The sequence below is a fragment of the Canis lupus genome, chromosome 17 (assembly GCF_011100685.1).
Source record: "Canis lupus familiaris isolate Mischka breed German Shepherd chromosome 17, alternate assembly UU_Cfam_GSD_1.0, whole genome shotgun sequence".
Classification (NCBI taxonomy): domain Eukaryota; kingdom Metazoa; phylum Chordata; class Mammalia; order Carnivora; family Canidae; genus Canis; species Canis lupus.
In genome coordinates, this window is record NC_049238.1 from 25,893,702 (window position 1) to 25,918,831 (window position 25,130).

Below are 25,130 nucleotides of genomic sequence, written 5' to 3' on the forward strand. Positions count from 1 at the left end.
TCGTGGCTGCTGCTGGCTGAAGCTGAGCACCATTCCCTCCACAGTCTGGAGTGATTTTGGGTACTGACATCCTTGGAGCCGGCACTGGGCTAGGCTCTTTCAGAGATCTCTGGCACTAGATTGCTCCAAGAATGCCGTTTGGTCAGAGTTACCCTGGCTAGCGTGCAGCACTCTCACAGTGCAGGTTCAAGCCCACTGGGGTAGAGTCCTGGCTCCCTGAGGCCTGGCGTTCTGAGCCTCGGTATTGGCCTAGGAGCATGGCTATAGAGAAGAAAGGAGGTCGAATCAGGCTCCAGCTCTGACCTCAGTGGCAGACACACAAGGGTGGCAGGTTCTGGACTCAGTCAATCCTGCACAAGCTTCGCTGCACCAGCCACAGGGTCAGAGGTCCCACTCAGTCATGATTTATGTAGTGGCAGCATCAAAACCAGATAGTTTTCTTACACTTTTTATTTTTAATTATTTTTTAAAGATTGCATTTATTTATTCACGAGAGACACACAGAGAGAGGCAGAGACACCGGCAGAGGGAGAAGCAGGCTCCATGCAGGGGACTGGATCCCAGGATCCCTGGATCACAACCTGAGCCGAAGGCAGATGCTCAACCACTGAGCCACCCCAGTGCCCCCACTTTTAAAAAACAATTATTTATGTATTTAGTTAGCTATGTATGTGTGTCATCTCTACACCCAGCCTGGGACTTGAACTCACTACCCGGAGATCAAGAGTCGCATGCTGCTCCGGCGGAGCCAGCCAGGCGCCCCAAAACTTCCCTTATACTTTAATTCGTTCTAAGAAAAAAAGACCTATTCTCTGCGAGGTGGTTCTTGCGCTTCCGCTCCAGAGGGTCTCTAACTTCCCGGGAATGGTGCCCGAATGCTGTTAGGGTACCCTAAAATGCCCACGTGCATTTTGCATTTTTTGTGAAGGTCATGTAGTCAGGAGGTTCTGATCCAAAAATGTTTAGGAACGCAAGCGGCAGATCATTCATTCCTGAAATCTCTGCGCAGGACAAGACCCGGGCCTCCAGCCGCATTTTCAGCCCCAGCCTCGGAGGGTGGTGCAGGAGGACCCCGCCTCCCTCAAGTCTTGCACAGCCCTTGGCTCCGCCCCCTCTGGGCGGGGCCAGCACAGACCACGCCCTCCAACCCGCCCATTCGCTGCTCCAGGCGGGGCATCTCTACTGGGCATGCTCAGTGCCAAGGCCAGGCGTGGGTCTCCCGGCCGGAAACCCGAGCGGCGCGTGCGTATCTTTCCCAGGGTGTCCCGCGCTGCTGTCATGGCCGCGTCCAGGTGACGATATCCGCACGTGGGCTTCCGGGGCCGTGGGAGTATTCACAGGCACTGTCGCCGCTAGATTTCGGCATCTTTGGACCCTCTTCCTTTCACTTTCTTCTTTTGACTCCTGTGGGAACCCGCTTTGACTGCAGCGATGTCCAGGGTGATGTGGACGCCGGAGCTGGCAGTTTTGAGGGGCTTCGCCACCGCGGCTGAGCGGCGGCGGTGGAAGCAGGAGGGAGTCTCCGGCTCAGGTGAGAGAGGCGAGGTTGCCCGGAGCACTGGAAGGTCCTCCTTGTTTCGATTATTATTATTATTATTATTATTATTATTATTATTATTATTATTATTTTTGCCGAAATCTGGCTGATCCCTTAGGCGTAGGATTCTTGCGTCCTGGATGCGGGGGGCGGGGTCCCCGGGCTCCGCGCCTTCTCCCTGCCTGGGATCCGCGGTAACCGCCGAAGCCCGGTCAGCTTCTTTTCGGAGCCCTTAACGTTTAAGGTCATTTAATCCTTGCGATAAACACTTAAGGTGGATACTCCGTTTCATGCCATTTAGCAGGTGAGGACGTTTAAAGACAGATTGACTAATTTATTCCGGGTCCCACAGCTGATATGCACAAAAGTTGAAACGAGGCAGCAACGATGTAATGTTTGTGAACTGTGCACATTTACTGGAGAGGCAGGGTTAAAAGCGTGTTTACTAGTGACAGATGTGGGATAAAGGCCCATCTGGTTGTGGGATTTAGGCTGGACCCGGAAGAAAAATAACAGTTTAGTAGGACAGTGTCTAAGAGTGTGTGTGTGTGTGTGTGTGTGTGTGTGTGTGTGAAGGCAACAGGTGCTTCTGGAGAGAGGTAGTTTTTGAAGTCTGATTTCATGGAAGGAGTCAGACATGAGCTGAATTTTGATTAAAAAGGTCAGACAAGTGGAGAAGAGCTCAGCAGGAGAAATCGCAGGTGTAAAAATGTGGAGGCGGGAAGGTGCATGGGGTATTAGAGGAGCAGGGAGAGAACCAGCTGTTCCTCAGGGCAATAGTGGGGATCCGAGAAGCTACATTATGAAAGGCCTTAGACCCGATTGTAGAAACTTTTCTGTTGTGAATAGGACTCTTTTTGAATTTCCAGCAGTAAATGACCAATGAGGAATATTATTCCTGGATCTAATTTCTACCTTGCGGCTCATCGTATGGATGAGCTGTGAATTGTAGAAGTGATGTTCATAGAATAATAGGAATTTGTTCAGTGCTTTGTGATTAATGTATAGTAAGCATTCTAAGGAAATACATTTTTTTTTGCATGTGAAAATGGTAGATTTGCCTAATAGCGTTATCCTTTACAACATGAAAAGAATTGGTCTTTTGGATTATTGAGCTGATTTTTTATATTGCAGAGAGTGGATCTTTCTTACAATTGCTGCTCGAAGGGAACTATGAGGCCATATTCTTAAATTCATTGACTCAAAATATTTTTAACTCAACAATGATGACTGAAGAAAAGATTGACAGCTTCCTAGAGAAGCAGATAGTAACATTCCTGGATTACTCAACAGATTTGGACACAACTGAAAGGTAGAATTTTATTTGAAATTTTCATAGAGAAGGGACGCCGAGGTGGTTCAGTGTTGAGTGTCTGCCTTTGGCCCAGGTCACGATCCCAGGGTCCTGGGATTGAGTCCTGCAATGGGCTCCTGGTGGGGAATCTGCTTCTCACTGTGCCTATGTTTCTACTTCTCTTTCTGTGTCACTCGTGAATAAATACATTAAAAAAAAGAAAAGAAATCTTCATAGAAAAGCCGACTGAATACATCTAATAGTGCTTTGCCAGTGTAAGACAGTCATTGTTGGAAAATGTGCTCTTCAGTATGGCAGCCACTAGTCACATGTGGTTGAGCTTGAGGTAGGTAGTGCAACTGAGGGACACAATTTTAAATTTCATTTAATTGTAATTAAATTTAAAAGAGCCCTGTGTGGCTCATGGTTATAATATTAGACATTGAGACATAAATTGTTTAAGTTTCAGAAATTTTATTTTGTAATATTTGGATAATCTCTGTGCATGTTGGTTAATATTTTACATTTTTAATAGTAAAACTGAAATGAAATTGTGGTTATACAGTGGTTCATATTTGTTTCTTTATTCTTGTATGCAGACAACAGGTGATATTCCTAATTGGTGTAAGCAGTTTGCAACTTTTTGTTCAGAGTAACTGGACAGGGCCGCCCGTTGATTTACAACCTCAGGATTTTTTGCCGTCCATTTTGTTCCAGCAATTCAGTGAGGTATGCTTCTTGGAAATGTCATATATAGTTATTATTGTGTTACTGTTTTCTTTAGGAACTGGTTTTTATAAACTGGAGTTAATAGTAGGTAGGAAAAAAAAAACATGACTTTTACCTTGTACAAAATCTACTAAGAATGCTTGTTCATTAATCAGATTTTTCAAGTACTTCCAGAAGGTTCAGTGTCAGGAATGGAATTATTAGAGATAAGTGTTAATAATCTGAAGGTAGGGCAGCCCCGATGGCTCAACGGTTTAGCGCCGCCTTCAGCCCAGGGTGTGATCCTGGAGATCTGGATCGAGTCCCACATCAGGTTCCCTGCATGGAGCCTGCTTCTCCCTCTGCCTGTGTCTCTGCCTCTCTCTCTCTCTCTCTCTCTCTCTGTCTGTCATGAATAAATAAAATCTTTAAAAATAAACAATAATCTGAAGGTAGAAGGGCTCCTGCCTGGCTCAGTTGGTGGAGTGTATGACTCTTGATTTTGGGGTTGTTCGAGCCCCACGTTACACATAGAGCTTACTTAAAAAAATAAATAGGGGCACCTGGCTGGCTCTGTGGTTGAGAGTCGGACTCTTAGTTTTGGCTCAGGTCTTAATCTCAGGGTCAAGAGATTCAGCCCTCTATTGGACTCTTTGCTGAGCATGGAGTCTGCTTGAGATTCTCTCCATCTCCCTCTGCCCCTCCCCCTGCTCGCATGCTCTCTCAAATAAATAAATCTTTGAAAATAAATAAATAAGTAAAATATATTTTAAAAATCTGATGGTGGGAGTGGAAAGAGAAGTACAAAAACAGCCATAATCTGATAGCCACAGTAATTAGCTCTGTACACATCTGTGTAATAACTATATTATGTTGTAATAGAATAATTGAAATTCTGATCCTGGCCCTAAATCATTAACAAGAGATTAAAAAATTTTCTGTATGTTATGTCTAAGAAGGGAATTTAATGTTCACTTTATAAAAGTTGTCATTAAAGTAAAATCCCAAAGATTATGTCACTTAAAGAGATATGCCTCAGTTGTCTAGAAATTTGCTTATATGGAACATCTCATTTCTTCTCTTGTTGTGTATGAAACAGTTTCTGCCTCTTCAGCCCTGTGGTTTAGGTTAAAAATTCACCAAATAGTCAAAGTCGTAAGTGTTTGTTGCACACAGATATGTGGGGTGAGTGCTTAATTCACATGTTCTGTTTTTAAAAATTTTTTTAAAGATTTTATTTATTTATTCATGAGAGACCCAGAGAGGGGCAGAGACATAGGCAGAGGGAGAAGCAGGCTCCTTGCAAGGAGCCTGAAGTGGGACTTGATCCCGGCACTCTGGGGTCACTACTTGAACCGAAGGCAGATGCTCAACTGCTGAGCCACCCGGGCATCCCAATTCACATGTTCTATCAGTTTGAGGATTCTGGAGATGAGAAAATGGAAGCTCCCAGTGGTGAAGGAAACTTGTTGGAGGTCTTAGAGCTAGGCAATTGGAAGCCACATTTTCTGGGTCCAAATCCAGCCCTCTTTCTGCTATACTAGTGCAGAAGCACCTGTGATGTCAGGTAACAATTCAAAGCAGTACAGAAATAGGTTACATGAGAGATTTGGACTGTAAAATATTGAAGTTAAGAGATGTGGGGAATGGGAATTTTGTCAGTTTAGCTGGGAGTGGTCCTTGAGTTAAACCTGAAGGGTGATGAGAAATGGACAGGTAGGGAAGAGGAGGAAAGGCAGTCTGGGTGCGGTCATGTAAGTAGATGCTCACAGCGGGGAAGAGTGCAGTGTTTGTGGGAGCGGGATGTTGTGAGCCTGCTGAAGTAGCATTGAAAGGTCAGACTTCATGGGATTCAGGCCAGATTGTAGGAAACTTTGAGACTTTTTAAAAAAAATTTTTTTAGATTTTTATTTATTTATTCACAAGAGACACACAAAGAGAGGCAGAGACACAGGCAGAGGGAGAAGCAGGCTCCATTCAGGGAACCTGATGTGGGACTCGATCCTGGGTCTCCAGGATCACGCCCTGGGCTGAAGGCAGGTGCTAGACCGCTGAGCTACCCAGGCTGCCTGAAACTTTGAGACTTTGATTTTAGTTGTTGGTTTTTTTTTTTTTTTTTTCCATTAGAACTATCTCATACATTGGGGGAAAAAAGCATATGAAGTGTATGCAGTTGAAATAATAAAACTCCTTTGTTGGGAATCCCTGGGTGGCACAGCGGTTTAGCGCCTGCCTTTGACCCAGGGTGCGATCCTGGAGACCCAGGATCGAGTCCCACATCGGGCTCCCGGTGCATGGAGCCTGTTTCTCCCTCTGCCTGTGTCTCTGCCTCTCTCTCTCTCTCTCTATCATAAATAAATAAATTAAAATAAATAAATAAATAAATAAAACTCCTTTGTTCTCACCACCCAGTTTGAGAGAGAAACATTAGTAGCGCAGGAGAACAGAGCTTCATGACCACTGTTCTACAGATGTGGAGCAGAGGGGCCCTGTGTGGGGCCTGTGTGGGTGTGGGGGAGCCTTTCAACTGGTCCCTTCTGGTTGGCAGCATTTGCTAGATCCCTGCTGTGCACCACTAATCATAGCATCTTCTCCGTGTGCTGTGACTGGGAAAGGGGTTGGGAAATACCGCCTTAGAAGGTCCCCTGCGTGCGCTTCTGGATGATGTCCCCGGCCGCCCTCTCCCATGAGCCAGTCCCATGAATTTTGTGTTAACCATTCCATTGCTTTTCTTCATAGTTTCAGCACCTATATAACTGTAGAATACCTATTGTTTAATTTTGCCAGTTTTTGGACTTCTGTAAAATGAAACAAACTGTATACATTCTTCTGTGACTTGCTTTGCTCAATGGTATATTTTTGAAATACTGTTTTTTGAAATACTGTATTTTAAAATACTGTTATTCATTTTTACTGTTGTATAGTATTTCAGTTGTATGACTGCATCAGAATCTATATGTCTGTCTATTGATGGCCATATAGTACGTTTCCTTTTTATTTATTGCTGTATATTACATTAATGCTATTAGGAACACATCTTCTGGAAATCATTTGCAAGAATTTCAAAGCATAGCATACTAAAAAATGACTAATGCAGTGTGCTTAATGGAGGATGCTGTTTTTACTGGTCCTCGGGCTATGATCTTTTAGCCACTTATACACCCTTCCCAGCAAGGAGTGGGGAAGCTCTGCAGTGCTCTATATATCCACAAGTGGAGTTGCTTTGCCTTAGAGTGTAAGCATGTTCATCTCTTTTTGGTAAGGTCAGGTTGTTTTTATTTTTATTTTATTTTTTTAAAGATTTTATTTATTTGACAGCACAAGCCAGGGGAATGGCAAAGGGAGAGGGAGAAACAGGCTCCCTGCTGAGCAGGTTCCATCTCAGGACCCTGGGATCATGACCCGCGCTGAAGGCAGATGTTTAACTGACTGAGCCACCCAGGCGCCTCTCAGTTTGTTTTTATTTTTTATTTTATTTTTTTTGGTCAGTTTTTTTATTTTTTATTTATTTTTAATTTTTTTAAGTTTTTATTTATTTATGATAGTCACAGAGAGAGAGAGAGAGAGAGAGAGAGAGAGAGGAGGCAGAGACACAGGCAGAGGGAGAAGCAGGCTCCATGCACCGGGAGCCTGATGTGGGATTCGATCCCGGGTCTCCAGGATCGTGCCCTGGGCCAAAGGCAGGCGCCAAACCGCTGTGCCACCCAGGGATCCCGTCAGTTTGTTTTTAAAAGGAATATTCAATTTATACTCTTTGCCAGCAATCTGAGAATTTGGAAGGTAGGGGGAGTTGAAGTTTTTAAACACGTCAGTATTTTCTAATTGTCATTTTTCTGTGCTGATTTATGTTTCTTAGCTCTTGTGAAGCACAAATATTTGTGAACATATTTTATGGTCATGGAGTATAGTGACCAAAGCCAAATTCATTTTCCCTGCTTTTAACTTATGGCCTTGTCCATTTTTAATACTGTTTTCCGATGTCTGGTGCTAACCAAAGGTATAGCACTGAAGGCCCATGTCCAAGCATTACTGGTCACCTCTTACAAAGAAAGGTTGATCTTAGTAATCTGGTTTTATAGTAAATTTATCTCAGGCTTGCTGATGTTCAACTTTTTTTCACTATTATGATAAATACTTATTTTTACATGTCACATGCTGTCTTGACTGAGGAATAATTCCTAAGAGAGTCATAACCTTTGCTTTGTCAGTTTTTATTGAAAATGTAAACAATCCTTTTTAAAAACAGACCATTCATTTCCCAAAACCTCTTGAAACACATTTAGAACTCAGCTGGAATATCAGTGTTATATCTTGGGGGTCGGCAGAAGCTGATTTACCTAAGCAGAAGATAGAAAAGCATTTCATTTTTTCATGATGATGCAAGGTAGCACTGGGAAGAGAAATGTGTTTATTTGGTTATTCATACATTCACTCATTTATTTATTACTTGCCTTGTTAATACCATTTCCAGAGAAGGTTTTTTTTTTTTTTTTAATTCATTTTAGAGAGAGAAGAGAGCATGTGTGAGGAGAGGAAGGGGCAGAGGGAGGGAGAGGGAGAGACAATCTTAAAGCAGACTCTACACCAAGTACAGAGCCAGACAGCAGGGCTGATCTCATGACCCTAAGATCATGACCTGAGCTGAAATCAAGAGTTGGATGCTTAACCGACTGAGCCACCCAGGTGCCGCCCGTCTCCAGAGAATTTTGAATTGAAGAGTAGGTGGTTTAGTAACCACCCTTGGGTTTGAGTATCAGAGACAGTATACATAGGTAGTATACCACGGGCTATTGCTTTGTATCGTTTTTTGTTACCCTAGTAAATTACTCATTTATTACTTATCTATAGAGATTTCATTTAGAAGAGAATGATTTAAATTTCTGCTAAATTAATGTGTTTCTCATTTCAAAATGATTAGAATATGGTTTTTTTTTTAAAGATTTATTTATTTTAGAGGGAGAGAGAGAGAGAGGCATAAGAGCAGGGAAGGAAGAGGGCAGAGGGAGAGGGAAAGAGAGAGAATCTCAAGCAGACTCCTCACTGAGCATGGAGTTTGACATGGGGCTCGATCCCACGTTCCTGAGATCATGCCCTGAGCTGAAATCAAGAGTCAGCTGCCCAACCGACTGAACCAACCAGGCACCCAGATTCTTGTCCTAAAGGCATGTCATATCTTGTTGTACTTCACCAGTTTGGTTGGGACTTTGGGAAATAAAGGTGGTTAAATCTTTATTTTGGTATCTTTGTATGAGAAGAGAACTCGATGAGGCTGTGAATACAGTCTGGGTACAGAGGGCAGGTTTTTCTCCCAAGCTTTTAAGTGAGTGTATCCAGTGGTGTATTCAGCACCTCCACTTGGAGGTCTCACAAAACACCTTGGGCTCATGTGTTGCAGACTGATCTCACGGTGAGGGGCTCCTCTACACTGGGCCTCTTCCATTATCTGTATGTCAGTAGCACACCACCATAAGTGGTCCCAGTCAGAAGACTAGATGTGATCCTGGCCCTGTCTTGCAGCCTTCTAATGCTTGGCCTGGTCCTGAACCATCCTGAGAGGCAGGAAGAGATCTGTGGGGAAGGCAACTGGAGTGGTAGGAAGAACAGTGGTTTGGGAGTAGGACAACACGCTGGGATTTCTGTTCAAACACTGACTTCTGTGTCATTTTTCAGCTACACATAACATTTATATCTATTTCCTTCTAAAATTGAGGTAGCCATAATAACGTCACCATAGTTTCTTAATTATTGAAGTTTAAAAAAAAATTCCTTTGCCCTTAGTGTAGGTAATGGTAAGCTTTGTTTGTGGTTTGGTGGCGCTTTTTCATGGTAAATCTCTATTTCTCTGTTACACTTCTTGATGATGAAGGTAGGACAGTGGATGAACCCACAGCTATTTCTTTCTTGGCCATATTGAGCTCTTCAACAACATATTGAGCCAAGTACTGGCATTATTTGGCTTATTTAATTTAATCCTTATGAGAACGCTATAATGAGTGAGTTTTATTATTTCATATTTGAGGCTTCAGTTAAAAAATTTACCCATACCAAACGAGTAAGAGGCAGAAAAAGGACACTATTCTGTGTCTATTACATTAGAGCCCGTGCTTCTAATATGTAAGCATGCTTGCTGTCTATTTTATGGTAGCTGTCAAAATTATAAAGTACACATCTTAGAAAACACGGGTGCCTTGTCCATTGTAGAAAATCTCTGTTCAGCCAAGGAGTGGATTTTTCAAAGGCATCTCTTTTTTTGCAGCCTTATGTTCTTACCGGTCCATGGTTATAAGCCCAGTCAGCATTTGCTATGTAGGACCTTACTGGCTGTTTGGCTTAGGTATTATGGAGCAAGGGCAGCTTGGGTGGCTCAGTGGTTTAGCACCGCCTTCAGCCCAGGGCGTAATCCTGGAGACCCAGGATTGAATCCTATTTTAGGCTTCCTGCATGGAGTCTGCTGCTCTCTCTGCCTGTGTCTCTGCCTCTCTCTCTCTCTCTCTCTCTCTGTCTCTCATGAATAAATAAATAAAATCCTAAAAAAAAAAAGGAATTATGGAGCAGACCTGCTTTGTCATGACATTTGCCAGCTAATGAAGTATATGTGAAATGTATTTACTAGAAGTACTTTAACATAGCGATGCTTTTTAGAGATGATATTTTGTAAGTAAATCTATAAAGAATGAAGCCTCTTCAATACTAGCATTTTCTTAATTTCACTGTTCTTCTAAAGTGCAAGCATATAGGATTTGTGGGTCTCCAGGGGCATTTATAATGTTATGATTCTGTCCAGTGCCAATTGCTGTGTAATAGATTGATGCCTTTGTTTCAAAGCTGAGTTAAGGAAAATATGTTATTATATGACCTATAAAGATTAATATTTTGTTAAATCATGTCGTCTTGTCTTACATATTTTTTTTTTAGGTCAAAGGACTGGATACAGTTGTTCTGAATCTGCTTATTCTAGACGGTGAATCAGTCTACAGCCTGACCTCAAAGCCTATACTGCTTTTATTAGCACGAGTTATTCTAGTGAATGTAAGGCATAAACTGACAGCTGTTCAGGTAAGGAAAGAAAAAAAGGCAGTTGGTTCATACCCAGGGATGACTTATGTGCTGAGTAGCATCAGACTTCAGGTGTGATGCTGACAGTGTTTTGGTGTGTTTCTTAGTTGACTAGGTAATTCACTGTAAAATCTGATGAAAATAAAAATGTTCTCTCTTTGTGAGATTATATTGAGCCCCTTTAAAAGGATTAAATAGATGTATATATGTGTATGTGTGAATGTATATCAATGTTCATTAGTTTTACAGTGGATCTTAATTACTGTGTCCTGGTTCACATCATACCTTGGTTCATTATTCGGGTTGAATTTATTACAGCATTTGTTGAATGTCTGTTACATCATTTTTTTTTAAGATTATTTATTTATTTATTTATTCATGAGAGACACAGATGGGATCCCTGGGTGGCGCAGCGGTTTGGCGCCTGCCTTTGGCCCAGGGCGCGATCCTGGAGACCCAGGATCGAATCCCACATCAGGCTCCCAGTGCATGGAGCCTGCTTCTCCCTCTGCCTGTGTCTCTGCCTCTCTCTCTCTCTCTCTGTGACTATCATAAATAAATAAAAATTAAAAAAAAAAAAAAAAAAAAGAGAGACACAGAGAGAGAGAGAGAGAGAGAGAGGCAGAGACAAGGCAGAGGGAGAAGCAGGCTCCCTGCAGGGAGCCCAATGTGGGACTTGATCCCAGGACTCCAGGATCATGCCCTGAGTCAAAGGGAAACGCTCAACCACTGAGTCCCCACAGGCATCCCTGTTACATCATTTTTAAAAAAGTACTTATTTACAGAGAGAACGCAAGTGTGGGTGACACAAATGAGCAGGGGGAGGGGCAGAGGGAGAATCTCATGGTGCTGAGATCATGACCTGAACTGAAATCAAGAGTCAGAATGGACTGAGCCACTCAGGTACCCCTGTTACATCATTTCTTTAAAGAATTATATACTTTTCACATGTCACAAAATATTCTATTGTGTTTCTTTCAGGGGTTTAAAAATGTACAAACTGTTAGTTCTTGGGCTGCACAAAAACAAGGGATAGTTGTTGGATTTGGCCTGGAAACTATAGCTTACTGACTCCTGTTCTGATTGTGGCAGCTTGACCCATGTTACCAGAAATAATAAATTAAATTTTATATGAAACCTCTCAATTTCTTAGTATTGGCTGAAAAATTTTGAGAAACAGTTTTCAGTTGGCAGAATGTAGACTTGGTCTATACTATGTAAGGGCTTAATTTCCTAAGTATTTCAGTTTAGACAAAGAAAAGGTAAGGCAAGTTTTGCCTCTATCATTGTCATGAAAGTCAGGGGAATTGGAATCAGTTGTACTAGAAGAGGTTTTACTAGATGGGTTTCAATATGTCAGAGGCCTTATCTGTGATTTTTTGGCCCTGTTAGCTTGAATTAAAAAAATGTTTCCAGAGTTGATCTGAGTGAAATGCTCTCTTATAAAATGACTAGTAATTGGCTCTGAAGAAAGTTGCCAAGGTACAAGGCTGCCAAATGGCATTATTTTCTTTCTAGTGAATTAGTTTTTTTTTTTTTTTTTTTTTTTTTCTTTATTCATGAGCAACACACACGGGGGTGGGGGGGTGGGCAAAGACACAGGCAGAGGGAGAAGCAGGCTCCACGTAGGGAGCCTGATGTGGGACTCGATCCCGGGTCTCCAGGATCACATCCTGGGCTACAGGTGGTGCTAAACTGCTGGGCCACTGGGGCTGCCCATGACTTAGTTATTAATGAGTGAGTGAGACAGTTATAAATTTTGTTGGTGGAAAACTTTCATCAGCAATTATGTTAAGCATTATTTTTAAAAGATTTTATTTATTTATTTTAGAGCTGGAGCACACTCGAGCAGGGGGAGGGGTTGGAGGAAGAGGGCCAAGCAGATTCTGCCCTGAACATAGAGCCTAGTGCAGGGCTCGATCCCATGACCCTGAGATCATGACCAGGGCCAAAATCGAGTTGGATGCTTAACCAACTGAGCTACCCAGGCACCCCTGTTAAGCATTTTTAAAAAAGGTATATGTACTGTCAACTTAGAACAAATAGATATGTGAATTGCTAGTTGTGGATGTCATACTTTGTAGGATTGGAGAGACAAGTTATTTGAATTCTAAACAGATTCTAAACAATTTTTGACTTGGGTTTACAACCCTGTTTTCTTGTTACATGTCACCATGCAAACATCACTTTTTGCTGAAATCTTGCCTTTCAATGAAAACATGACAGTTCTTTTTTCTTTGGATCTTTAATATGTCATTTTCTAATTGATGATATAAAAATGACTTCTTTGATAAGTGAAGATAAAATAAAAGAAGTGTCCTACACTTATCCAAGTTAATTTTAACCTTTTAAAGTTAGCTTTGAGTAGGCTTACTTGTAAAGGATATATCTAGTTGTTCATTGTGATGTTTTTGTGGAACTATAAAAGAAGGTGATTTTCCCCCCAATCCTCTAATCTGTAGTAGATAGGCTAGTATTAGTAATACGTAAATGTTGAGTAAAAAGTGTCTTGGCTTTGAAATCAGATCAGAGTTTGTCTTGCTTAGCCACTTAATAGCTGCGTGACATTATGCTAGGTAATTTTTCTGAAATATCATTTTCCTTATTTATAATTATTTAAAAAATGAAGAGCACCTGGCTGGTTCAGTTGGTAGACCTGTGACTCTTGATCTCGAGGTTGTGAGTTCAAGCCCCACATTGGGTGTAGAGATTACTTAAAAATAAAATCTTTTAAAAAAATTTTTTTTATTTATTTATGATAGTCACAGAGAAAGAGGCAGAGACACAGGCAGAGGGAGAAAGCAGGCTCCATGCACCGGGAGCCCAACATGGGATTCGATCCCGGGTCTCCAGGATTGCGCCCTGGGCCAAAGGCAGGCGCCAAACCGCTGCGCCACCCAGGGATCCCAAAAATAAAATCTTTAAAAAAAAAAAAGGAGTAAGCTCGCAATTTTTTTTTTCCTTAAGATTTATTTATTTATTTATGATAGACAGAGAGAGGCAGAGACACAGGCAGAGGGAGAAGCAGGCTCCATGCAGGGAGCCCAACCTTTAGCACCGCCTTCAGCCCAGGGCCTGATCCTGCAGTCCCAGGATCAAGTCCCACGTCAGGCTCCCTGCATGGAGCCTGCTTCTCCCTCTGCCTGTGTCTCTGCCTCTCTCTCTCTCTCTCTCTCTGTGTCTCTCATGAATAAATAAATAAAATCTTAAAGAGTTAATGTGTTGATCTGATGTTTAAAGGTTCAGCACCTGATGATGTATGTTTTCTTTTCTTTCTTTTTTTTTTTTTTTAAGATTTATTTACTTAGACCTTGTGCGTGCAGAAATGGGGGCTGGGGGGTGGGCAGAGGGAAAGAGAAAGAGAGAATTCCAGGCTGGCCTCACACCCAGTGCAGACCCAACGCTGGGCTCCCATCTCACAACCCTGAGACCATCACCTAAGCCAAAAATCAAGAATCAGATGCTTTGACTGACTGAGCCACCCAGGTGTTCCAGGGACAAGTTTTTTTTTTTTTTTTTTTTTTTTAAATAGTAATCAAGAACACTAGACAGTAGAAAAAAGCCTACTGTGTTCTCAGCCTGTGCATTAGTCAAGACAGTGTATAAAAAGCAGTGTCTATCCTCAAAATGTTTGGGCCAGGTGGAGTTCTACTCTTGAAAAATAAGAGCTGTCTGATGTGGTACTAACTTCTAGGAACAGTGCAGAAGTTCAGAGAAGTGAGAGACTGATGTGTGCCCTCCTCATGGGAGAAGGCTTCATGGAGGGATTTCACAAGGATATGGAAGGGATTGGGTTAGTTTTGGGAAATATTTGAATCCAAGGTATTTCTTAATGTGTGGTTTGTGTAAAATACATTGCTTTGAGGAGGATGTAGAGATGAGCAGGACATGATTTCTTATCTTATTGGGCAGATGGTGGACAACACTGAAAGCTAGGGATGACCTATATGAATGTGGTGGAATGTGTTTGCAAAGGAGGTAGTAGTACAAATAATATGCTAGAATTTCAGAGGAGGGAAGAAAAATTACCCCTCCCCTCCCATTACCACCACTGCATACTCTGCCTCCTGGAAATTCTTGCTGGAGCTCTCCTGGAGGAGCTGCTGTGTGGACTGTGGTGCTGAGGGGGTGCCACAGTGGAGATGATGACAGCAGCAAACATTTTAAAGGAGGAGATACTAAGTTCTGAATGGCATCAGGAAGCCCAACTGGCTAAAATTACAGGCTCTGAGAGAATGGAAGAGAGAGGTTATTCTTGAAGAAGAGAAAGAAGCAGATTTGGGTATTATACCCAAGGACAGAGCAGTGGATGGATAAGTTTGTTGAAGCATAACTTTAATTTCACGCATGTTAAAAAGATTCTAAACACTGATTTCAATTAATGTAAAAATTGTTTTTCAGAGAGGCCTTTATTTTCAGCTTACGTAGTACTTTTTTTCCTAGAGCTTGCCATGGTGGACTTTGAGATGTGTGAGTATTCACCAGCAGTTACTGGAGGAGCGCTCACCACAGCTCTCTGCTCTTGCTGGAGACTGTATCCAGGAAGGTACGTAGCAGATTTTGTTTGATGTGGGCACGCAGCTCCATGCTAATTTCTAAGCTGAGACAGTCCTTTTTACTTTTTTTTTTTTTTTTTAATTTTTATTTTATTTTATTTTATTTATTTATGATAGTCACATAGAGAGAGAGAGAGAGAGGCAGAGACATAGGCAGAGGGAGAAGCAGGCTCCATGCACCGGGAGCCTGACGTGGGATTCGATCCGGGGTCTCCAGGATCGTGCCCTGGGCCAAAGGCAGGTGCCAAACCGCTGCGCCACCCAGGGATCCCCTTTTTTTTTTTTTTTTTTTTTTATATAGGTAATAGTAGTTTTTTTTTTTTTATATAGGTAATAGTAGTTTTCTGGTTGAGGTTGTTTCTTTTTTTTCCCCTTTATTTCTGGGTGTGGAATATCACAAATTATTAGGGTGTCAGATTATAGAATTTCTTTTTGCCATTGAATTTTAAAAGAGGTAATCACTATCACTTATTTTATCTATTTAGAGAGTGTAGGTTACCAGGATTTTATCGCAAATTGCTTAAAAGTATTTTAATATTTTCTCTGTTCTTTAAGAAGCCTCTTTGGAAACAAACATAAACTTTATTTATTTTATTTTATTTTATTTTATTTTATTTTATTTTATTTTATTTTATTTTATTTATTATTTTTAAACTTTATTTTAAAAAAATACCTTAGCTTTCCTTACTTTCCCTTTGTGAATCATGTACGGATGTTCATTTTATCTAAGATTAGCATAAGCTTATGTATTTCTACAGTAGAACAAAACAAAAGAAAACTGAGAAATTAATTTCAATCAAACACCTAGTTTAGTATTATTTGTTACTGCACAAATTAGTGTCCTGTCTAGTGTATTGTGGCCTACCTTGTTACTGCATAGATGTACCTTTGAAGGAAACAGACTCCAGTTGTAGTAAATTGTGCCAAATTACATGCAGAGTAGAAATTACTCATCCTCTGTCCTATTGAGCACATGAAGAAAGCCTTTGTTTTTTTTTAATATTTGGCAGGAAATAGACTTTACTGAGGATGACAGTAGACAGAGAGGCACTTTTACATTTTATATTATTTTTATTGTAATATGTAATTTATATAAAAAGGACCTAAAATATAAATGAAAGTATAAACCACACACCTCTGTCAGTGCCTTGCACTGCCTGTGTTACAAATGCTCTTCACATTTCCTAAGGAAGCATTTTGAAAAGAGGAAAAATCTTGAGTACTTAGACACTTGGTTTCCCTGGGCTTTTGGAATGATTATTCTTAGCAAAAGTTATGAAACAAAAACAAAAACAGATTCTCTTATAGTGAAGGAAACTTGAACACAAAAGGACTTGGTAATGAACTTCTGAGTTACAAGGTATGTCTGATTCCAAAGCCCATATTCCTTTCACGTAGCAAGAGTATGTTTGGCATGAGAATGTATACATGTGCTTATATGTGTACAGTACTGTCTGTTATTCATGGTTTTTATTTCCATGGTTTACTTAATCTGTAGTCATCTGTGGTCTGGAAGCACATGATCCTCTTTCTGACCTATTGTCAGAAGATCAAAGCATCACGCTACATCACGATACTTACATGATTCCTCTCACTTCACCTTCTACGTAGGCATTTTACCGTCTCACATCATCACAAGAAGATGTGTGATAACAGTACAAAAAGACATGGAGAGAGAGAAAAAATGTAGTGTATCTAGGATTCGGTACTACTGTGGTTTCATGCATCCTTTGGGGGTCCTGGGACATGTCCCCCATGGATAAGGGGGGATGTGTTGGGGAAGGAGTGGTTTGTGTCACTCTGGGTGGAGAAGCAATGATTTGTACTTGATGGATAGCACATTCATGAAGGGATAAAACAACCCTTAACATATGCATGTATGCAATTTCAAGAAGCTTCTATACCTTTCTGCAGTCTGTTTCCTTTAAGGATAGATACATCTATGCAGTAACAGTCTAGACCACAGCACACTAGAGGAAGATGTTAGTTTGTGCAGTAATAGATATTACTAAGCTTGGTAATTTTGTTGAGATTAATTTCTCAATTGTTTTTTGTTTGAGGGTAGAAATACATAAGCATATGCTAATCTTAGATAAAATGAACATCTGTACATGATTCAAAAAGGGAAAGTAAGGAAAGTATTATGCAGTGAGTATAGTAATTGATTGATTTATATTGTTTATGCCAAGACTTAGACCACTTATATTCTTTTAGGATTTTAGGTAATACAAGGCTGTGGAACAAGCAAAAGACATGTTAGATCAGACTTTGTATATATACAAAAAAATATATATATGTGTGTGTGTGTATGTGTGTGTATTCTAGTATGGAATTTACACCTGACATATGATAGATTAGTTGTTTTATTACACGTAAGGAATTTGCTTTTCTATACAATGATATTTGAGTAACAGAATTGAAAAACAGCTATCCCTTTTTCCTACAGTAGTCTTTGGTTTAATGCTTTGGATTATAAAAGATTTTTATGAGCAAATTTAGCTTTCTGAACCATCTTTATTTTCACTAAGGCTACAGAATCTCTAGACTGTGAGCTCCCTGTGAGCTCGTTTTTTTTTTTTTTTTAAACTTCTTTCTACTTAGCATAGTACTTAGAAAATAGTACATATTTAGTACATGTTTGTTAAATAACAACAGCTGAGGTTTATTGAGGCTTTCTACATGTGCTTTGAGGGAAACATTTTAGAACTCCATTTGTCATCCTCCATCTCAATAGCAACTTTCATCTGATTTAACTTCTGTACAAGAATTTTTCCAAAAGTGGAATACTGTAGCACTTAGAAAATTGATCCTTCAATTTTGCTATATGAATTTTGAATCTCTCCTGATAGAATTGCATAGGGGTAGAGTTCTCTTCAAAATGAAAAACAGAATGAACCTTTGAGTTCATTTCGAATGAACCTACAAAATGAAGACCCAATGCCCCATTTAGCAGACATGCTGTCCTCTATGTTTAGTAAAATGTAGATGGTGTAGACTGAGTCTCCTCCATTCATGCCATTGCATATTTTTGAAATGATGTAGAGTGCTCCATAAGCGAACTTAGTACAAAGGAGGAAAAAGAGTGGGGATGAGCTTCTAGTTCATGAAATTGGGTAAAGGGGATCCCTGGGTGGCGCAGTGGTTTGGCGCCTGCCTTTGGCCCAGGGCGCGATCCTGGAGACCCGGGATCGAATCCCACGTCGGGCTCCCAGTGCATGGAGCCTGCTTCTCTCTCTGCCTGTGTCTCTGCCTCTCTCTCTCTCTCTATGTGACTATCATAAATAAATAAAAAATTTTAAAAAAATGAAATTGGGTAAAGTTTTGAGTCTTGGGTGACTTGAACATCACTGATAGTAATGGGGGAAAAAAAAGTCCTTTCCAGAGGATAGTAAAAGCATTTGGAATAAGATGACATCAGGATTCAGCCCACTGTTTAATTTTGTAGAAAAGTAATTACGTTACACTGCTTAAGATCAGTTTCCTATACTTTATTATACTTTTATGGAAAATTGGTAGTGAACAAAAAAGATGTCACTGAGAGTTATTTTTTCTTTTTATAGGATATCAAATTTGATGCAGTTGCTGTAGGGAAAGTCACATTACTTCCCTTAGTCCCATATTATGTAAATTTGCATTTATGGCTACATTTTTACCACATCTCAGGGACTAATGTTCATAATTATTAATTATTTTTTTTTTTAAGATTATATTTACTCGGGGAGGGGCGGGCTCAGACTCCCTGCTGAGCCTAGAGCTGACATGGGCTTGATCCCAGGACTTTGGGATCATGACCTAAGTTGAAGGCAGACACTTAACCAACTGAGCCACCCAGGTGCCTCTATAATAATTAATTGTTAAGAAAAGAAAAAAAATAGCCTTCCTTATGTGCCATTTTAAAAGGGAAGAACCATATGTTATGTTTTAGAGAGAATTCTATTCTGTGGGGTAAAATTAAGTTTCCAAACAGAAAGAGTTAACTAAGATCTGGAAAATATGACTCTTAAGTGACTCATTCCCCAAGTGGTCTTGATTCTTTTCTGTAGTATATTGCAGCATATCATTTGCTTTGCTTACAATTAAGCATTTTTTATGTTGTTGTTCTAGGCTAATCAACGACATTTTTCATTTTATCTAGTCATAAATTGGTCCCTTTTGGCTATGTTTAGGTAGGCCTGCAGATAGTCTTAAACTGCAAAATTTAAACAATTTTATTTAAAAAATTTTTTTGTTCTGGGATTTGACCCAAATGTTGACCAAGCAGTCAGTTATAACTGAAATACTCCTCAGTGTCCAGAGAAGGATATTATAGTTGAAATGTTGCCCTTGAAGGATCATCAAAAAGTTGGCAGGATTTTTTTTCAGTCCATGAACCAAAAGTGAAGATTTCATGAACAACTGTGATCTTTATATTTTTGTCCAGAAATGTGACATCAATAAATTTGTAATGGAATAGAGCCCATCAGAATGTCAGCATAACTTTGTTGGACTGGTCACATCTATGAAAAGAGTAAGATTCTTGCAAAGTATGCTCCTCAGTATGATTGAGGCACTCTTTTGGATGTCACACCAGTGAAACCACGATTCTCTAAAAGACTGCTTAGGTGCATACTCAGCCGTTTATTCAGGGAGCTGATACTGAAAATGCATTCCATACAGTGCATGAAATGTAGTATTGCAGTGTAGCTGTTTGAGGATCAGCTTGTGAAGAAGTCACTGTCTAAGAGAAAACAGGTCGAAATGCTTCGTCTGAGAGTTCTGCTATAACATCTACAGGCAACTCTGTGACTCTAGGGTTAGGTTGTTTCCACATCAGAAGAGCTGACCAAGAGATTAGTCTCTTGGTGATTGATAAGTGCACTGATTTAAAAAAAGAATTGATACTTTGAAATGAATGTTATTAAAATATGCTAAATATGATAATTATAATTATCCATAGGGATTTCATTTTTTTTAAGATTTTATTTATTTATTCATGAGAAACAGAGAAGGAGGTAGAGACAGGCAGAGGGAGAAGCAGGCTTCATGCAGGGAGCCTGACGTGGGACTCGATCCTGGGTCTCTAGGGTCAGGCACTGGGCTAAAGGCAGCGCTAAACCGTTGAGCCACCGAGGCTGCCTGGGATTTTAACATAGCTTTAAAATAATCTTGTAAGAAGGGATTTTGGGTTTAGCATATATTTTTTATTTTTTTTATTTTTTTATTTTATTATTTTTTTTTTTAAATTTTTTTTAAATTTTTATTTATTTATGATAGTCACACACACACAGAGAGAGAGAGATTGGCAGAGACATAGGCAGAGGGAGAAGCAGGCTCCATGCACCAGGAGCCCAACGTGGGATTCGATCCCGGGTCTCCAGGATCGCGCCCTGGGCCAAAGGCAGGCGCCAAACCGCTGCGCCACCCAGGGATCCCTAGCATATATTTTTTAAATGTACTGGATAACATTTGTGTCCAGAAGGTCATGAATATTCGTTTCCATGGAAAACCTACTGATTTTTTAAGATAATAAATACACGTCTACTGGGTTGACTTGCTCCTTTCTTTATTTAAACCTTGAGGTATACACAGCTCGAAACCGTGTTCATAATTGACTCATAGTTTTCCGTCATACTGTGCATCTAGCCAGTTCTTAAATCTTATCAGTTCTTCCCTAAGGGTCCCATGTGCATCCTTTCCCATTCCTGCAACTCCTATGCTCAGCCATGTCCAAAACCTTCAGTTTGGAAAGGTCCTTTAGAGATTATTTTGTTCAGCTAATTAACTCATTTTACAAAGAACTGAGACTCAGATTGCCCAAGGGCCGGACCTATAATCTAGAGTTTGTAACTCCAAATCCTGCCCACTTTTGTATTACATTTCCACAGCTGGTCAGTAGGGCAGAATGCTGGTATCTAATAATGATAGTGTGGTTAATGTTTCTGTAGTGCCAGCTCCATACCAAGCACTGTTCTGAGTCTTTAAATACATTAACTGGTTTATTCCTTACAGTAACTCTATGAGCTAGAACTGAAGAGTTGCCAGAGGATGGTAGGGTGGGGCATATGTAATGTGTATGTGTGTGTGTGTGTGTGTGTGTGTTTTAAGCAGTTTTTTTGAAGTATAATTGACCTGCAGTATTTACTCATATTTTAAAGTGTGCAGTTGATAACATTTTACATCAGTATACACCTCTGAAATGATCACAGTTCAATTAACAAAACGTGGTATTTTAAGATCTGGCTTTTGGTTTCTACTCTGTCCTCCTGTGTGACCTTAGGCAACTCATCTGACTTCCAAACCAAGGATTCTTTCCGTGTAAAATGATCATTGAATCCTTTCCAGATATAAAATAATGTGATTCTTCTTAGGCCAGCTTTCCACTTATCCTAATGCTGGAACCCATTGGAAGATTGTATCCAAGAGAGTTATTTCCTCTTTCCTTGGGCACTTTCTGAAATTACTTTGAGAGAGAATGCATTGCATTGTTAGGATCCATAATTGCTGCAAAGTGCTTCCTTTTATTAATTAAAAAAATCTGTGATTTTGTTACAACTGCTAGCCGGAGAGCTGTGCTGTCCAGTATAGTAGCCACTAGCTATTTGTGATGATTTAAATTTAAAATAAAATAACAAATTCAGTTTCTCAGTTTCACTAGGTGCATTTGGAGTGCTCAGAAGCCATGTGTAGCTAATGGCTTCCATTTTGGACAGTGCAGCTAGAGAATACTTACTTCATCAGAGAAGGTTTCATTGGACAGGACTGCTGTTGAGCAACAGATAGTGACTGGTTAGGTCTGTCCTTCTGTATGACCAGCACCCAGTTACTTAAGTCTACTGTTACTGTTGTTTCACATCAGAAGTTTTGCACCTGACTTATAGGCCCTTTCTTGGCCCTTTGTTCCTTCTTTCACATCAGTACTGGATTGGTTTTTCTAAATACCAATTTCATTATGTCACTTTTTTGGATTAGGAAAGCCTTTAATTATTTCCTGTTTTACCTTTGAATTTATCTTTTCTACTCAATTTCATAATTAATAAAAATTGTTTTTACAGTGCTTACCATGTGTCAGTCACTGTGCTAGGTGCTAGGGATATCGATGAACTCAGTGGGGCAGGGGTAAAAATACAAATAGAAACAAAGGGCATATAGAGAAAGGAGAATGTGGTTAGTCTAAACCTGAGAGATCAGAGAAAGCTTCACAAAGTGCCTCATGCTTGAACTGACTCTTGAAGAATGAATAAGAATTTACTAGGTGAAGTTGGAAAGGACATATAACATGTACAAAGAGAGGCAGAGGGACTTGAAACATCTTTGAGCATTTGGGAATTCTGGTAGTTCCCAATGGTAGGAGTAGACTCTGAGGGTGGGTTTTGTGTCAGGTGATAAGGTTGAACAGGTAGGTAGGAGCTAGGTCACTAGGACATTGGATTTCCATCTTGATGGTAGCCATCAAAAGGTTTTTAAATATTTGTACACTCTTGTGATATTTATTGAGCACTAGCTATGATAGGTGGTACACATATAGCAGTGAACAAGACCCATGTGGACTCCTCTTATGAGCCTTATGATGAATTGTAGCCAAGTTTCTACCCATCTTTCAAGGCCGCCCTTCCAAAAAAGGCTTATACAACTATCCCAGCCTTATGGATTTCCCCTCTTTTGTACTGATGGTCAGTACCACACAATTTCACATCACATTAACTGTGTGTGTGTGTGTTTTTTTTAATTTTATTTATGATAGTCACACACAGAGAGATTTATGATAGTCACACACAGAGAGAGAGAGAGAGAGGCAGAGACACAGGCAGAGGGAGAAGCAGGCCCCATGCACTGGGAGCCCGACGTGGGATTCGATCCCAGGTCTCCAGGATCGCGCCCTGGGCCAAAGGCAGGCACCAAACCGCTGCGCCACCCAGGGATCCCTAACTGTGTATTAAATAATGATTACGTGTCTTCTCTTTCTAGCTCTTCTTTCCCCCATCCTCTTATTAGGGAAGATCAAGGCATAAACCTTGCTATAGGATCTAGCACAATTCTAGCGATATATCATAATTCATTAGATTGGATAGGATGGAATAGAGGGAAATCATTGAGAAGGGGAGAGAAGCAGGAGAAGGATGGACCAGCAGTAGGAGGGGCAGCAGTAGGAAATAAGCTTGAGAAGTATGCATATCAGGGAGGGATGGATTTTCTTTCTTTTCTCTTCCCTCCCTCCTTCCCTCCCTCCCTCCCTCCCTTCCTAGGAAAGGAATTGGAGTTGGCTAGCACTTTCCTGTTTTGACATGATGTCACAAATCTGTGAAGGCTGGCTTATGATTATGAATTCTTAGGATAAATTTTTATTTATTTATTTATTTTTTAATTTTTTTTTTTAGGATAAATTTTTTAAAAATATTTATTTATTTATGACAGAGAGAGAGAGAGAGAGGCAGAGACACAGGAGGAGGGAGAAGCAGGCTCCATGCTGGGGAGTCCCGCGACTCCAGAACCGCGCCCTGGGCCAAAGGCAGGCGCTAAACTGCTGAGCCACCCAGGGATTCCCCTCTTAGGATAAATTTTTTACTGTTCTTCTAGTGCCATTTTTCTTGCTGAACTCTTCTGCCTGGCAGACTTATCTCCTTTCAATCTTTCATTGAAGATACAGTTCTTTGGGTTTCAGCTTCAAGTGCAGTCTCCTGTTAGATCAGCTACTTTGGGTGGGTCCAGGCCTCCTCATCTTTTGTCTTTGGTGTTCCTTGTAGCCATAAAAATGGGATTTCCTAAGGTTTGGTAGATAGCTTCAGCCAGAATATGGCCTCAGGGCATGCTTACTTAATTCCTGAGGTTCAATTTTCACTTAGTTTTTGTTCCCTGAGGATTCCTTACTTTGTTCTCAACAGAATTGTTAACATAAAACTATATTAAACATTTTATTTATTTATTTACTTATTTTTTATACATACTTTACTTAATTGAAACCCTTATGGTACATACAACGTTTGGTAGAGTTAACGTCAGCTTTGTTCACACTGACTCCTATGAATTGTATTTGGATTTTCTGTGCTTGAGACTCTGCTCAATTGCTGCTATTGCCCTTGGTTTGCTTTTTTTCAGGATCAACATGAGTACTTTCCTATGAAATCTTATTTTTTATTCCTTCTCTGGCAGTTCTTTCTGGAGTTTTAGTTTGCATAATTATACCTATGATGGAGCCAGCATCCTAAAGTCATCAACATTAATCCTCCTACTCCAACATCTCCTGAATCTACTAGTTAACAAAAAATGTCCAAGGCCAGCCATAACAGATCTTAATAAACCATATAATATCAAATTCCATGCACAGGGAATGTTTTCAACATCTAAACTTCTTAGGAGCTTAAAGGGCTTCCCCTAGGGGCACCTGGGTGGCTCAGTTGGTTTAATGTGGGACTCTTGTTTAGGGCTCAGGTGATGACCTCAGGGTCTGGAGGTTGAACCCTACCCTTGGACTCCACACTCAGAACAGAATCAGCTTGTCCCTCTCCCTCCCCCTTGCCACCTACCTCCCATGTGCATGTGTGTATTCTCTCTCTCTCAAATAAAATCTTTATTTTTTTAAAGGCTTTTATTTATTTGAGAGAGAGAGAGCGTGGGGAGAGGGGCAGAGGGAGAGGAATACCAGACTCCCCACTGAACAGGGAGCTCTTCCCAGGGCTGGATCTTCGCATCTTGACTTGAGCTGAAGGCAGATGCTTAATTGACTGAGCCACCCAGGTGTCCCATGAATAAAATCTTTAAATAAATAAATAAATAAATAAATAAATAAATAACTAACTAACTAGCTAGCTAGCTAGCTAGCTAGCTTCCCTTTGGCAGGCTCACCAGGCTTCAGTGCTAGGCCATGGGCTCCAGTGGGTGCCTGGGGCCCTGTTTGGCCTGTGCTATATATTAAACATTTTAGATCCAGCTTTTTTTTTTTTTTTTAGATTTATTTATTTAGAGAGCACACATGAGTGAGAGGAGTAGAGGGAGAGGAAGAGAG

The 25,130-nt window shown here is 40.5% G+C and overlaps 1 protein-coding gene across 1 annotated transcript in view; it reads left to right on the top strand.

The window, feature by feature from the left end:
- Positions 1-1,217: 1,217 nt before the first annotated feature.
- The window catches only part of TTC27 (tetratricopeptide repeat domain 27), a 172,432-nt gene continuing 148,519 nt past the window's right edge, over positions 1,218-25,130 (top strand). Inside the window, exons 1-5 of the mRNA XM_038561237.1 lie at positions 1,218-1,531; positions 2,672-2,849; positions 3,431-3,560; positions 10,455-10,595; positions 15,039-15,141. Of these exons, the coding sequence (XP_038417165.1) occupies positions 1,432-1,531; positions 2,672-2,849; positions 3,431-3,560; positions 10,455-10,595; positions 15,039-15,141 (652 nt within the window). The 5' untranslated portion in view covers positions 1,218-1,431. The remainder of the gene's footprint in view (positions 1,532-2,671; positions 2,850-3,430; positions 3,561-10,454; positions 10,596-15,038; positions 15,142-25,130) is intronic.